At 39.6% G+C, this 15,842-nt stretch overlaps 1 protein-coding gene across 1 annotated transcript in view; it reads right to left on the bottom strand.

Annotated features, from left to right (window-relative positions):
* The window catches only part of LOC133526440 (frizzled-4), a 76,971-nt gene that overhangs the window by 3,897 nt on the left and 57,232 nt on the right, over positions 1-15,842 (bottom strand). The window contains exon 2 of the mRNA XM_061863072.1: positions 1,409-1,575. Within this exon, the coding sequence (XP_061719056.1) occupies positions 1,409-1,575 (167 nt within the window). The remainder of the gene's footprint in view (positions 1-1,408; positions 1,576-15,842) is intronic.

Raw genomic sequence — 15,842 nt, forward strand, 5'->3', positions numbered from 1 at the left:
ATTAGACTATTTAAGCACATTATCAGCGCGGTCTTCTTGAAACAGTCGCTGTTATGTTATGTTTAATCTACCCTAGCTTATTTGATAAGGAGCTTTGTACGATAAATATATACGTCGACACAGCATGCCGCATTGTTATTTATAGAATTAGTTAAGTTAACATTAGGTAAGTACAAAAGTGAAAACAAAAGATATCGTTGTTGCAGTAGCAACACTAAGTTGTTTCCGATTTAGGATCGTTATTTGCCAACGTCTTTTCAATAATCCCTTATATTTCCCTAGCCTCGCATATGTCTTAATGAGTTCGTTGCGACTACAATGAGGCGGTATACTTCATACAAACACTGAATGCCATTATAGTATGAATGCGTGCTCCTGCGCTCTCGTACCAGATTTAATCGCTTTGTGCGCGCCGCCGATCAAACAAAATAAGAAAGGACTCTGAGAATTGCCATTCTCGCATTGTGGTGTTTCGATACGGATATGTATTAGAACATATTGATTCGGAAATCGAAAACAATCGGTCAATTCAATTGGAAATCCCAGGTTTCTTTGTTGCTTACAAGTGCCTGCGCACGTCAACTTCGTCCTGTAACGTCTATTGTCCGTATAAAGGTGCCTATGAGTTGCCTTACCCAAGCAAGTATATCGACTTTTAGCAAAAAAAGTAAAATGGAATTTTGAAAAGCTGTTACTTGACAACTGTTTCTTTTCGTTATCTTTATTTCATATGTATTCATGAGCCAACATCAACAGCGTTTACCGTAAATGGCCGCTCCTTATAATGTTATCAACCTACCTCCCGATAAAGATGATCGAGGTACCTATGACGAGTTCTTGTGATGAATTGCCTCTTTGAGGCAAGTTAATGACCAGCCGGAGAAATGGGAACGAGGAGTCAGTTGTAAAAACGAAAATACCTCGATAGATTGCGTGCCGATATATAGGAGCGGTCGCCATGTTTGTAATGTTAACTATGGGCTGTTTCTTTCTTGTGTAAGAAAGTCATGTCATAGACAGTATCGAAGGGATAGACTAGGCTCTTAAGTCGTAAGCTTTATTAAAAGGTTTCTTGCTAGATAGAGCCAATGACGAACTAAAGAGAACATACGTATTAGGTTTCGTCCGGTTCTAAATATATATTATGTGTATTGTATGTATTACTTTACCCTACTTTACTTTACTTTAACCTAAGAAATGGCTATCTGAGGATGGGCATGTGTAAAACTCTACTCATCCCAATAAACGTAGTATTCTATGAGGAGTTAGGTTTAACGTTCGATAATAATCGCATTTGAAGCATGCAATCAGAGTAAGCCAGTCCCTTGGCGTTAGTTTCCCCAAAGCTTAATGTTTTCCTACAACAGCTCGCTTTCAGTGAGTCTTCTATAATGGAAAGTATCCTTACCAGTAAGTTCATCAGCGTCGACGTCCCTAGTGACGAGCACGGCGGCGGCCAGCGCCGCGGGCACTCCCCACGCCGCCAGCTGCAGCAGCGACGAGTGGTCGCCGCGGCCGGTGCCGCTCGGCGGGCGCAGCACACTCGCGCGCCACGCGCCTGCGACCACGACCCACCTGGAAGGAAAAGAAACGAAATTTAGTACCTAAGATTAATCGTAGTTAGGTGGCACTGAAGCAGATTGCATTGCTTTGGTTGCTGAGTTTGGAGTCTCAGATCTATACAAATATAAAACGTTTATTAAGACTGAATATCGTTTATTCACTAGCTATGAATATGAAACAGGTTCTTATTGCATTTTTAACACACGGACAGCGACACGTTATTCGAGCTTATTAAAGTAGGCCAAGTGGCTTCTGTAATACATTCAGTCAATATACAAACCAAGTAACAAACAAAAAATAGGTAAGGTAAGGCAAGATATTGTTGAAGACAGTATTATTGCATTGGATTTTTCAAGCCCTTTTTATTTTGTAGTCTATCTCCAATTGGCATAGCTACAATCCCTATGACTACACCTACCCATTAAATGTTCCTAGTTTCTACTAAGAAACTTGGTTCCGATGGCGGCGAAGAATTTAAAATAAATAATTGTGCATGATGATGATTCACAATAATTAATTGTGAATGAATGTTGGTTAATATTATTCAGAAAGTCAACAATCATTCCATCAGTCACTCTCGTTGTAAGGCATACCTACTTATCAGCAACGCATCCTTCATCATTACGACATTTCACAATCGATATTACTTGGTATTTATATAGGTTACTTATAGGTATCAAGGGTATCGTCAACTATCACGCTAAGGTCAATTGCCTGCCACACCAACTTTAATTTCAACTCGTCACGAACCATAACTGAGTTTCAAAATTAAAGAATAAAATACAACCCGACAGGCTGATAGCTTCTTGTTAACGCAATTAAAAACTCAATAAACGAGTACCTTGCAAACAATCAGCTGTAAAGGCAGGTGTATAAGGAAATTGCTAGCTTTACCCAGGTATCAAGAATTAATTGGGGGACATAGTCTACGTTTATCCACACGGCAAATGGCACGAGAATCTTTCACAAATTGTTAATTTAGATACTAGAGATGGTCTATTTACGTAAGCGAATAAGCCTATGAGACAGTAGCGCATGATACCGATCGTCCGGTCTTTTATGTTCCGCAATAAACTACGTTGATCGCTGGTGTTAACTAGTTTGATTGCCCCGGCCAGGTTCTTGCACCAGCGTCGGCTTTAAATTGATCCCCGTAAAACCTTGTTGGAGTTAGCTGCGTAAATTATGGCCCATGTCACCCCATACTTAGCTTGTTAAAAGTTAAAACCTCTGACAGGTAAATCCAGCCCAAGAACAAGAAAGGTGTCGTCCCAGACCAGCGTAAGATAAGCCCGCCGCGATCAGAATCCCTAAGTCCGATGTATACTATCGGTTGGTTTCAAAGGATACGCAGGGACCTTAGAAAGCCGGTGCCGAGCTCCGCAGTGGCGTGAAGGTACACTTGAACAAACAACGGACCCTATTTGAACAGAACCGAAAGTGGCGATAGTCCAAACACGACTGTTTGCTCGGCTGCTCGCATGTTTGATCCGGCCTCCGCCAGTAACACATGTTGGCCAACATTTTACTAATGTTTGTACGATTTGCATTGTGATAATTAGGTGCTGGTTCTTTGAAGGAGGCGCAATTATGTGTGGAGAGGAAAGGTGAGAGCGTGTGATTCGTAACCATAATTTGAAAGGCAAATGCCTTTCATAGATCATAAGGAAACGGTACTTTAGGGTCGAGTTTCTGGAAACATGACGAAATAAACGCCCTCTTATATTATTTACTGCAGGAAATAGGTATGAAACACTACTATGCTATTATTAGGAAACCAAATTAGTTTAATCATAAGACCGGTAAATGCAAATGTTATTACGGTCGAGGCGTGAACAGACAGACGCTTTTAAAACGCTTTTATTTTCCTTTTAAAGCGGCAACATGTCGAGGATCAAGTGGCCATTAAACGATAAGGTTATCTTGTGAAGAATAATGGTTCGCATTCTACATCAACACTTTGCGAACCCAAAACATACCTATTTATAGTCAATTTCAGACCAATGAAATATTCCATTTATTCTCACTGAGTGGCTATTATATTTCAAGCGATTCACTAACTTCACTTAACCTACATTAGGATATACAAACATATCATTATCATTTGCATTTAATTACAGACAAAGTCCTCACTGAATAGACAAGACATTGCCTTGGGCTCAATGCACGGTGTCTAGTTACCGCGCCCATTACACAACCTATGTATGGTATCATGATTGAAAGGAGTTCTTAGGACCATCCATGCATGTATGTAGATAATTCGTAATTCGCGAACATACAGACAAGCCGGAAGACAAACAGACATGTTGTTGACTCGAATTCAAAACACGTGCGCGAAAAACATTCTTGACTCATGCTAACATTGCTAACCCCAATGATACCTAAAAAAAAACAACAAGATGTGTCTAAACTTTTTCACACTAAAAGCGGCTGGGTGATGGGCCCACACACACAGCCATTACAATCGTCTTCTTATTTCAAATGCGGCTCGTAAACGTCACCGTGCCGCCCCAAGCTCGCACCTTCGACCTTTTGCGCTGTCAGCTGCGGAGATAATCCACGGAAGATTAACTCCAACTATACCCGTAATGTTCTGCCGGTGTAATTATATTTACAATCGTTTTTACTGCTTCTTGCAAACGACTTTTCGCTGAGTTTGTGCCGGCATTTATGGCGTTCAACTGTCATTTGTTAACTTAAGAGTCCTTATTCCTACAGACGAGCGTATTTTGTAAAATGCTTCCTTTTTCATTCAAGATTACGACGTAACTATTAGTATTTATTCAAAAACTGGTAACGTACTTAAATAATCGTTTCCTAAACTAGCGGCTCCAACAGTTCAAATTTTCATTTTCTCTTTTAAACCTCTTTTTTAATGAGTTTTTTTGGGAGTCTTTTCCAAATTTTGCAGTGAGATGTGGCGTTTCGGTTCTCAATTTTGCTGTAAACAAGAATCATTTGGTACATGAATGACTACAATTTGATTCAACATATCTCGTACGAGGGGCTGGAATGATTAACAATCGAAGATTCATTTGAAAAAACTGATAAAATACCTTCCGAGTTTTCTTCATTTTTTTGGCGAAAACAGGGTTTTATTATATTTTTTTTCCGCAAATTGTACGCATATTTTGCTTTAAAAATAATATTATAGCAAACTGTAACTTTATGTTAACCTATAAAAAAAAAATCATAACTATGGGACCTACAGTGCCGTAAATTTATATTTTTTTAAAACACGTATAAATCACGCAGCAGCGACGCCCCGCTCTCAGTCCGCGCGGAGCGCGCTTAGAGGACGGACCTGTGCTCGGTTGTCAGGCATTCGTTGCGATCGTAATCAGCTACGAAGTTCCGAGAAGTGCTATATACTGCGATTAGAAAATCTTAATAAAAGTTCATTTTTTACATTATGCTTAACAGACTCTCGCTTATTGATGGATTTTCAGTGGTCCTTTTTTTATACTACGTCGGTGGCAAACAAGCTTACGGCCCGCCTCATGGTAAGCAGTATCCGTAGCCTATGTACGCCTGCAACTCCAGAGGAGTTACATGCGCGTTGCCGACTCTAACCCCCTCCCTCCCCTCGTTGAGCTCTGGCAACCTTACTCACCGGCAGGAACACAACACTATGAGTAGGGTCTAGTGTTATTTGGCTACGATTTTCTGAAAAACGCATTTTTACTTGAAATTACGTTAGGGTTTGCATTTGCATTATTATTTTTGACCCGGATGAAGTCCAAGTTCTCATGGCGAGTCAGGAGTTGGTCACCAGGACTCTTAATCTACTTATCATAACGCCATCGTGTTTGGGCTCAATAGATTTGCCCTGACGAGCACCATCAATCTAGATAAAGTCCAGGGTCTCATGATGGAGTCAGGAGTTGGTCACTAGAACTCCTAATCTACTCATTATAATTCCATCGTGTTTGGGCTCAAAAGATTTGCCCTGACGAGCACCATAGATCTAGATGAGGCCCAGGGTCTCATGATGGAGTCAGGAGTTGGTCACCAGAACTCCTAATCTACTCATCATAACCTCATCGTGTTTGGGCTCAATAGAGTTGCCCTGACGAGCACCATCAATCTAGATGAGGTCCAGGGTCTTATGATTGAGTCAGGAGTTGGTCATTAGAACTCCTAATCTACTCATCATAACTCCATCGTGTTTGGGCTCAATAGATTTGCCCTGACGAACACCATCGATCTAGATGAGGTCCAGGGTCTTATGATTGAGTCAGGAGTTGGTCATTAGAACTCCTAATCTACTCATCATAACTCCATCGTGTTTGGGCTCAATAGATTTGCCCTGACGAACACCATCGATCTAGATGAGGTCCAGGGTCTTATGATGGAGTCAGGAGTTGGTCACCAGAACTCCTAATCTACTCATTATAATTCCATCGTGTTTGGGCTCAAAAGATTTGCCCTGACGAGTACCATCGATCTAGATGAAGTCCAGGGTCTCATGATGGAGTCAGGAGTTGGTCACCATAATTCCTAATCTACTCATCATAACTCCATCGTGTTTGGGCTCAATAGATTTGCCCTGACGAACACCATCGACCTAGATGAGGTCCAGGGTCTCATGATGGAGTCAGGAGTTGGTCACCAGAACTCCTAATCTACTCATCATAACTCCATCGTGTTTGGGCTCAATAGATTTGCCCTGATGAACACCATCGATCTAGATGAGGTCCAGGGTCTCATGATGGAGTCAGGAGTTGCTCACCAGAACTCCTAAACTACTCATCATAACCTCATCGTGTTTGGGCTAAATAGATTTGCCCTGACGAGCATCATCAATCTAGATAAAGTCCAGGGTCTCATGATGGAGTCAGGAGTTGGTCACTAGAACTCCTAATCTACTCATTATAATTCCAACGTGTTTGGGCTCATGAGATTTGCCATGACGAGCACCATCGACCTAGATGAGGTCCAGGGTCTCATGATGGAGTCAGGAGTTGGTCACCAGAACTCCTAATCTACTCATCATAACTCCATCGTGTTTGGGCTCAATAGAGTTGCCCTGACGAGCACCATCAATCTAGATCAGGTCCAGGGTCTCATGATGGACTCAGGAGTTGGTCACCAGAACTCCTAGTCTATTCATCATAACTCCATCGTGTTTGGGCTCAAAAGATTTGCCCTGACGAGTACCATCGATCTAGATTAAGTCGAGGGTCTCATGATGGACTCAGGAGTTGGTCACCAGAACTCCTAATCTATTCATCATAATGGTAATTTGATGGTGCTTGTCGGGGTAAATCTATTGAGCCCAAACACGATGGAGTTATGATAAATAGATTAAGAGTTCTGGTGACCAACTCCTGACTCCATCATGAGACCCTGAACATCATCTAGATTGATGGTGCTCGTGAGGGTAAATCTATTGAGCCCAAACACGATGGAGTTATGATGAGTAGATTAGGAATTATGGTGACCAACTCCTGACTCCATCATGAGACCCTGGACTTCATCTAGATCGATGGTACTCGTCAGGGCAAATCTTTTGAGCCCAAACACGATGGAATTATAATGAGTAGATTAGGAGTTCTGGTGACCAACTCCTGACTCCATCATGAGCCCCTGGACTTCATCTAGATCCATGGTACTCGTCAGGGCAAATCTTTTGAGCCCAAACACGATGGAATTATAATGAGTAGATTAGGAGTTCTAGTGACCAACTCCTGACTCCATCATGAGACCCTGAACATCATCTAGATTGATGGTGCTCGTGAGGGCAAATCTATTGAGCCCAAACACGATGGAGTTATGATGAGTAGATTACGAGTTCTGGTGACCAACTCCTGACTCCATCATGAGACCCTGGACTTCATCTAGATCGATGGTACTCGTCAGGGCAAATCTTTTGAGCCCAAACACGATGGAATTATAATGAGTAGATTAGGAGTTCTGGTGACCAACTCCTGACTCCATCATGAGACCCTGGACTTCATTTAGATCGATGGTACTCGTCAGGGCAAATCTATTGAGCCCAAATACGATGGAATTATAATGAGTAGATTAGGAGTTCTAGTGACCTACTCCTGACTCCATCATGAGACCCTGGACTTCATCTAGATTGATGGTGCTCATCAGGGTAAATCTATTGAGCCCAAACTCGATGGAGTTATGATGAGTAGATTAGGAGTTCTGGGGAGTTCTGATGACCAACTCCTGACTCCGTCATGAGACCCTGGACCTCATCTAGATCGATGGTGTTCGTCAGGGCAAATCTTTTGAGCCCAAGCACGATGGAATTATAATGAGTAGATTAGGAGTTCTGGTGACCAACTCCTGACTCCGTCATAAGAACCTGGATGGACTTCATTCGGGTCATAAATAATAATACAAACCCTAACGTGATTTCAAATAACACTGAAACTCTATAGCACTAATGTGCGCAAACGATTGGCATCTTGACTAGGCAGCATGGGTGCGTAGCCACCGTGCCAATCGATACGACAACGAAACACTGTCTCTCTCTCGTACTAATATGCACAAACGATTGGCATCTTGCCTGGGCAGCATGGGTGCGTAGCCAACATGCCAAACGTTTACGATACGACAAGGAAACACTATCTGTCTCTCTATCGCACTAATATGCGCAATCGATTGGCTTCTTGGCTAGGTATCATGGGTGCGTAGCCAACATGCCAATCGTTTACGATACGACAACGAAACACTACTGTCTCTCTATCGCACTAATATACGCAAACGATTGGTATTTTGGCTAGGCACCAAGCAAGTGTGTGGACAACATGCCAATCGTTTACGATACGACAACGAAACACTATCTGTCTCTCTATTGCACTAATATACTTTATTTATACCTGCAGTCATTTACTAACTTCTTTATTTTCCATTGGTGTGAAAGAGACAGAATAAAGAGCAAGGGTTATAGTACACTCTGTAGTCTGTACACTTGGTAGTAGTGTACATAAAAAAAAGTACTGTGCATATAAAATAAAATAAAGAGTGCCCATATGATATCATATAACACTAAAATTAATGTTGCTTGAAATTATATTGAAAACTATCAAGATTATTCTAGTCTGCATTGAAACGCGCGTCGCGTTGCCGGCGCTCGCGTACCGAGCGCCAACGCCATCTATCGAGCGTTATTTCGTGAAATCGGAGAACGCTCCAAGGATTAAGGGCTCTTAACGCAGTTAGGTCGCCTGGAGCCTGGATATTAGGGTGTTCGGTTGTTCAGGAAACGGGAAATTACCAATTAAAGGGATTAATATTGACCACCGTCAGCAAAATTAGGTAGTGTCTACATTGTCTCCAATCGTAACAATAAACCCCCTGAACTATTTAGGTGAATGTACCCATTAATTGCCTTACACGGGCGCTATTCTGGTCCCGCCTTAAATGTCTGCGCGGCAGAATATATTTTATGCCATGGAGTAAATTCGAATGCGTAAAATACGTTCGTGTTTAGGAAGTGTATTCCAGATTATTCAGCGTATGATATATGGTTGCTGGATCGTTTCCGTTACGTAGTGATCGGTGCAGTTTTTCATTATAACGCATCCTGTTATAAATATCACGATACAAGCTATAATAATCGTAAAATGTTTTGATGTTATCCGCTATAAATAAATGTTACTTATGGCAAGGAAATTTTCAATCACATAGCTGAAAGGATGTTTTATTTCTTTGCGTCTTAATAAAGCATTAAAATGTTGTCTTGGAGCAAATCAGCAGGACAAATAAATATATTATAAAAAGGTGTGTGTATGTATAGAAGATCTGTTGTTTAAGAACAAAGCTAAATGGAGGAGGACTTCAGGTGAAAATGTTGGTTGAAAGGCTGTCAGAGCGGTCAGTCAGGAAGTATCAAGTCCTGCCCCAGCGCCCAAGCCCACAACCTGCTTAAGCCAGCTTATGCTTGCACAGTCGTTTAATCCTATCGCACAAACTTTCAACTAAAGTGAACTAGTATAAGTGCGATTTCTGAATAAGTTACCTATATTTGATTTCGACTGGCAACTTGAAGCGAACGCTTTAGGCTTGGTTAGCGATTAGAATACGATTCATGCGTTGGTAGTGTTATCATTTCGCGGACGCGGTCAATTTAGTTCTCGGGAGAACCAGTTTAACATGACCTAGTGATCCCTAAACTGTACATGATCGTAGAGTGCATTATATATTGGTTTTTCTGAGTTTTCAATTCTCGTACAGGGTAAGCAGTGAATACAGTCCATGCGTGTGCGCTGATGATGAATGCTGCCGAAGGGACGACTATTTCGGGAGCTCGTAAAATCGATTATCCGTCCAAATCGTGTACGACGAGTCGACGAAGCTTGACGACATACAGGCTGGTTTCCAGCGACACGCGTTATTTGAGATTTTTGTGTCACACATTATGCCTTGAAAGATGTGTTTTAAAAGCCTGATCAACCATTAACAAAGACGGGAGAATCAGACATCAGCACCTGCTCAAGCTTCAGCACTTGAGTTGTTGCAATCAAGCTTCAGCACCTGGATTAATTCAGTAGATAAGCCACGCTTTTATTGATCTGCTGTTTGATGTCATTTCTTCTAAAAATAAATAAATTGTATGACACGGTAGATTACATAATTATCCTTTCGTAACAAAAATTTAGTAGCCAGCAATTTTTTTGTTTAAGTCCTACGAATTGCCGCCTTCTAATAACTACTTATGGAATGGATTTAAGTATATTCACCATTACTATACTCTACCTACATACGAAAGTACTGCAAGTAAGTAGATATATCTACTTTTAATCCCATGGCAGTCTCATCCTATATTAGGAGTACTTGAGCGCACGCATCGGACGAAACAGGATGCACTATTTCTGTTATGCGCCGCTCTGACAGAGATCTGTGTTTGTAATTAATGTGCCGATTCTAATATTATATTTGGCATAAAACATAGATGCATGACTATGCGTAAAAACAGCACAATATTTTGGTGCATGTAACTGAAATTAAAATTTATGACCCGACTACGCAAAATTCGGTAATAAGATTATCGCCAGGGAATAAGATGTTATGTGCATGACATGGACATGAAGACATCGTATTTTATCTTTTAGAGCTTTAGTTTTGACAAGTTTAATTAGGTAATGACTGCAGCATCGTTAACATACTCGCGCTTTTAACATTGTTTATGGGGTGCATAAATTGCAAGAAATATCGCAACTAACTGTCTTTACCGATTTGGAAGATACAAAGAAAATAGTACATTACGATACAAGTGCGAAAAATAGGAAATTCGAAACGAGTGGCGATAAATTAAAACACGACCGAAGGGAGTGTTTTAAATCGACACGAGTTGCGAATTACCTATTCGCACATGTATCGTACAACGTTTTACAGTACATATGGCCCTTTAAATGTTCGACACAGTAACATAATATGCTACTTCTCGCACTAGTGCTATAAAGTAGCCCCATATGTACTGTAAAGCATATTTCTGATTTTACGCAACATTTTGGTCCGTGTTAATTATCGATTTATCATCGGGCATCGTTTGAGGACTGTTTATTCCCATTTTGTACCGGGCACTCGCTTAAGAGTAGTCCTCAAGATGAACTAAGAAATGCGTAATCAAAGGTCAAAGATACCTGGCTCGCTTCAAGTGATTGATTCGAGAGTTATGAGAATAACAGGCTGAACAAGCTCAGTAGAAGGAAAGATTGATGTGGTGGCGAAGCTCAAGATTGGACGTGTTACATGTTGTATCGTCGCTCAGTTCGATCAGCTCACATGATGGGGAGGGAATGAACGATTGGAAGCCGACGTTTAAATAAAACTTGTTTAACGAACTGCATTAATAAACGTACGGTATTCCTTAATATTGTGGTGTCTATTTTAAGAGCTAACAAAGCGATGCATAACGCATAAATAATAAATGCTGATGTATTTTTTTAAATAGAATACCTACCTACAACCATAAGAAATATACGCCCTTTTATTTACAGTTGAGTTCCAGTTAAAAATAGCAAAGCATTCGTTCTGTATCGTTAAGTCACCAGTAAGTTAACCGAATTAATTGTCCGCCTCATTGTGTTTCCTTTGAACTGATAAATATTGATCGATCTGTACTGGGAAGCGCCTAGTGCACGGAACCAGTTAATACAGAACGCGTTCCAATTGATGTTCGAGCAGTCGCTTTATAACGACCAGTTTTTATGTGACCTGAAGATACATCCATGTATCCAATCCACCATACCTACATAGAGTGTTAGAGTTAGTTAGTTTATTGCAGTTTTGGCAAATTCTTAGATTATTTTTAAGGACGGTTTTTTCATTCAATTTTTCAGCTGATCAGACCACCGGTCTCCAAAGCGTTAGCTGAGGATGCTGCCGGGATATACAAATGCTAAGATGAGATTTTTATTTTGTTTTGGCCTCCGAGAGAGTCAATTGGTTGGTACACTTGATACGTCTCCCAGTCAATTTTAGGATGTTTAGCAATATACGTAGCATTATATTAGGGCCTTAGGTTTCACATCTCGACTACAAATTCTACAATGCAATGCGCTGCCCAGATAACGACTACGCGTTAATAGGCACCACTTTTATTGGTTTGTCCAAGGCAAACGATCGCTTGCGGTCATTCTCGAACGCAATAACACCAGGCTCGTTATAGCAACTTTCAGCGTCTTTTATGGATAGCTGCGGTGGGAGTGGAATGGGTCGGGCTGGTTTATTTTGTGCTGGCAAATTGTGAACACTCTGGGGTGCAATCATCTCGCGTTACAAACGACTTGAGCTTGCTCAGTGGGATGGTATAGCGGACGGGTTTCAATCGCCTTAAACTAGGATTTTAAAACTTGACGGCTAGGAATGCGCTTGTTGGTAGAAATAAATACTGTAGAAGTAAAGTTGAAAAAAATTAAACTTCGAGCAAATTTGTAACTTGCAACAAAATGTACTATAATCATTTTGCCATATATCGTGTTTTGGATAAATCTGATAACTTTAAGAAAATTATTTGGATTTTAGGAATATGACTATACTTATACTCTTTCTTTTTCTATTTCCAAGATACTGAAGTATTCTAAACGGATAAGGCTCAGGACCGCTTCGTCCACAATCCTATTTTGTCACCTTCTTAGCTTGTCATTGTCACTTTCCAATCTTGTTCACATTCCTATATGGTGGAGGTAAAAATGACAGACCAAAAAAACTTAATAAATGTAATGCAAAAGTAAATGAAAAGTGCCAATGTTGTTTTATTTATAGAAGGCAGTACACTAATGGTCAAAATAGGAATGTAGAGGACCTGGGATGGGATGAGTTAAGAAGGTGACGATTTAGGAATAGTATGCTGACGACATGGTATTGTGGACGATTTAAAAATATTCAACTTCTTACATAGATATTTCATGGCAAAATTTCTCAAAACTAAGCATGTAGGATGTAGGTATTCTAAAATACGGACAGAAAAGATACTACTGCAAGAGAATTTTTTATATTATCATTTTTATGTCAGTTAGTATATTAACTTTATAATTATTACTTTTAATTTAATTAGTAAATTGCAAATCCCCATCCGCCCGCAACTATAATTTCCCTCCGACCGCCTAACAACCCTTGTATCTAGATAGCCATTATACGTTATCTGCGAAACCGATACAGCGCTTGTTACAACTTTTTGCTCCCATTTGTAAGGCTTGTAGCCACGATTTACATAATACGAGTCGCCTAACGAAGCGAGCTTCGTGCATACAAAGTGTACAAACTATGCCATTTATCCTGCGGAGCATTGTTGTTTGGTTTGTTATTATTCTAGTTCACAGTAAACGAGATGCTAATAGGTACTGGTTTTTCTGTATTAGGTACAGTCGAGTTCACAAACATCTTTACAAGCCAACTTCCCAAAATATATTTACACGCGTCTGACACTGACGATACGATCGTGTTATATTATTACCTATATATTTTTGGAACATTGGCAAATTTGTGAACTCCGTAGGTGCGTATTTTGTTTAAATTGGATGTAAGTACAATGTACAGTCGAGTTCACAAACATTTTTTACAAACCAACGTTCCAAAAATTTATTTAGGCACACGACATTATTGTGGCGTTGAGGTGTGTAAATGTATCTAGACACACGACATTATTGACCGGTGTGAAGTTAGCGGCCAAAAGTTGGCGGCCAAATGTTGGCACCAATCTGCCGCCAACATTTGGCCGCTAACTTCACACTAAAATTAACCTACCAAATTAAGAAGTCCATATAAAATCTCACCATACATAACACAAATGCTGGAACGTTACGTTACAGCAGTGTCTCGTTGTATTAGGGCATTTGGCAACATTGAAAACATTTTAGAAATATTTTGGCTGCTGCTATAACGTCCAAACTAAAAGAGGGACAGATCTACCAAAGCTGTTTTGAATACTCGTTTAGACGCTCTTTAACTCGAATACAGTGAGACCCAAATCATCAATCTAGAAGTAGGTGAAAAAAAAATCTTATATAAGTCTCTACAAGTTCCGAAATGTTCGACTGCTGTGTCATAACGGCCAAACTAAAAGAGGTACAGCTTTACTAAAAATTGCTTTGCATAGCCTTTTAGATGCCTAATGAGGTTTATTTAAAGCAACCCCAATCATCGATCTAGAAGTTAGGTGAAAAAAATGAAAACTTTAATAGTTTTTCTCAAACGTTTTAGAAATATTTTGGCTGCTAGTATAACTTCCAAACTAAACGAGGTATAGCTCTACTAAAAGCTGTTTTGAATACCCTCTTACATGCTCTATTACTCGTATATAATGCGACCCCAATCATCGATCTAGAAGTTAGGTAAAAAAAATTAAATCTTAAATATTTTTCTTTAAGGTAAGAAATGTTCAACTGCTGTGTCATAACGTCCAAAATAAACGAAGTACAGCTCTACTAAAAATTGCCTTGCATAGCCGTTTAGATGCCTAATGAGATTAATATAGTGCAACCCCAATCATCGATCTAGAAGTAAGGTGAAAAAAAATGAAAACTTTAATAGTTTTCCTCAAACGTTTTAGAAATATTTTGGCTGCTGGTATAACTTCCAAACTCAACGAGGTACAGCTCTACTAAAAGCTGATTTGAATACCCTCTTATATGCTCTATAACTCGTATTTAGTGTGACCCCAATCATCGATCTAGAAGTTAGGTGAAAAAAATTAAATCTTGAATATTTCTCTACAAGTTCAGAAATGTTCGATTGCTGAGTCATAACGGCCAAACTAAAAGAGGTACAGCTTTACTAAAAAATGCTTTGTATAGTCTTTTAGATGCCTAATAAGATTTATATAGTGCAACCCCAATCATCGATCTAGAAGTTAGGTGAAAAAAAAATGAAAACTTTAATAGTTTTTCTCAAACGTTTTAGAAATATTTTGGCTGCTGGTATAACTTCCAAACTAAACGTGGTACAGCTCTACTAAAAGTCGATTTGAATACCCTCTTATATGCTCTATAAGTCGTATATAGTGCGACCCCAATCATCGATCTAGAAGTTAGGTGAAAAAAATTAAATCTTGAATATTTCTCTTCAAGTTCAGAAATGTTCGACTGCTGAGTCATAACTGCCAAACTAAAAGAGGTACAGCTTTACTAAAAATTGCTTTACATAGCCTTTTAGATGCCTAATGAGATTTATATAGTGCAACCCCAATCATCGATCTAGAGGTTAGGTGAAAAAAAATGAAAACCTTAATAGTTTTCCTCAAACGTTTTAGAATACTTGCAATACCCTTTTCAGGGTGCCATGTGTTTCTATAATTTAAATGTAATAACTATGTACCATGGTTCGCAATAAACGATTTCTGATTTCTGATTTCTGATTTCTGAAATATTTTGGCTGCTGGTATAACTTCCAAACTAAACGAGGTACAGCTCTACTAAAAGCTGCTTTGAATACCCCCTTATATGCTCTTATACTCGTATATAGTGCAACCCCAATTATCGATCTAGAAGTAAGATGAAAAAAATTAAATCTTTAATATTTCTCTACAAGTTCAGAATATAATTGCTTGTCTAAGCGCACTACTGTCGTGTGGTTAGTTAGATTAGAAGAGGTTATATTCATTGTGCCATATAAATGTATTTTGATCACACCTACCGTTGTTTTAATATTATGGTTAGACCCCTTATACGAGGGACAGCTCTACCAATAGCTGTTTTCAATACTCGTTTAGACGCTCTTTATTTCGAACATTGCGACCCCAATCATCAATCTAGAAGTAGGTAAAAAAAAAAACTTATATAGTTCTCTACAAGTTCAGAAATGTTCGACTGCTGGGTCAT

The sequence above is a fragment of the Cydia pomonella genome, chromosome 16, assembly GCF_033807575.1.
Source record: "Cydia pomonella isolate Wapato2018A chromosome 16, ilCydPomo1, whole genome shotgun sequence".
In the NCBI taxonomy this organism is placed as follows: domain Eukaryota; kingdom Metazoa; phylum Arthropoda; class Insecta; order Lepidoptera; family Tortricidae; genus Cydia; species Cydia pomonella.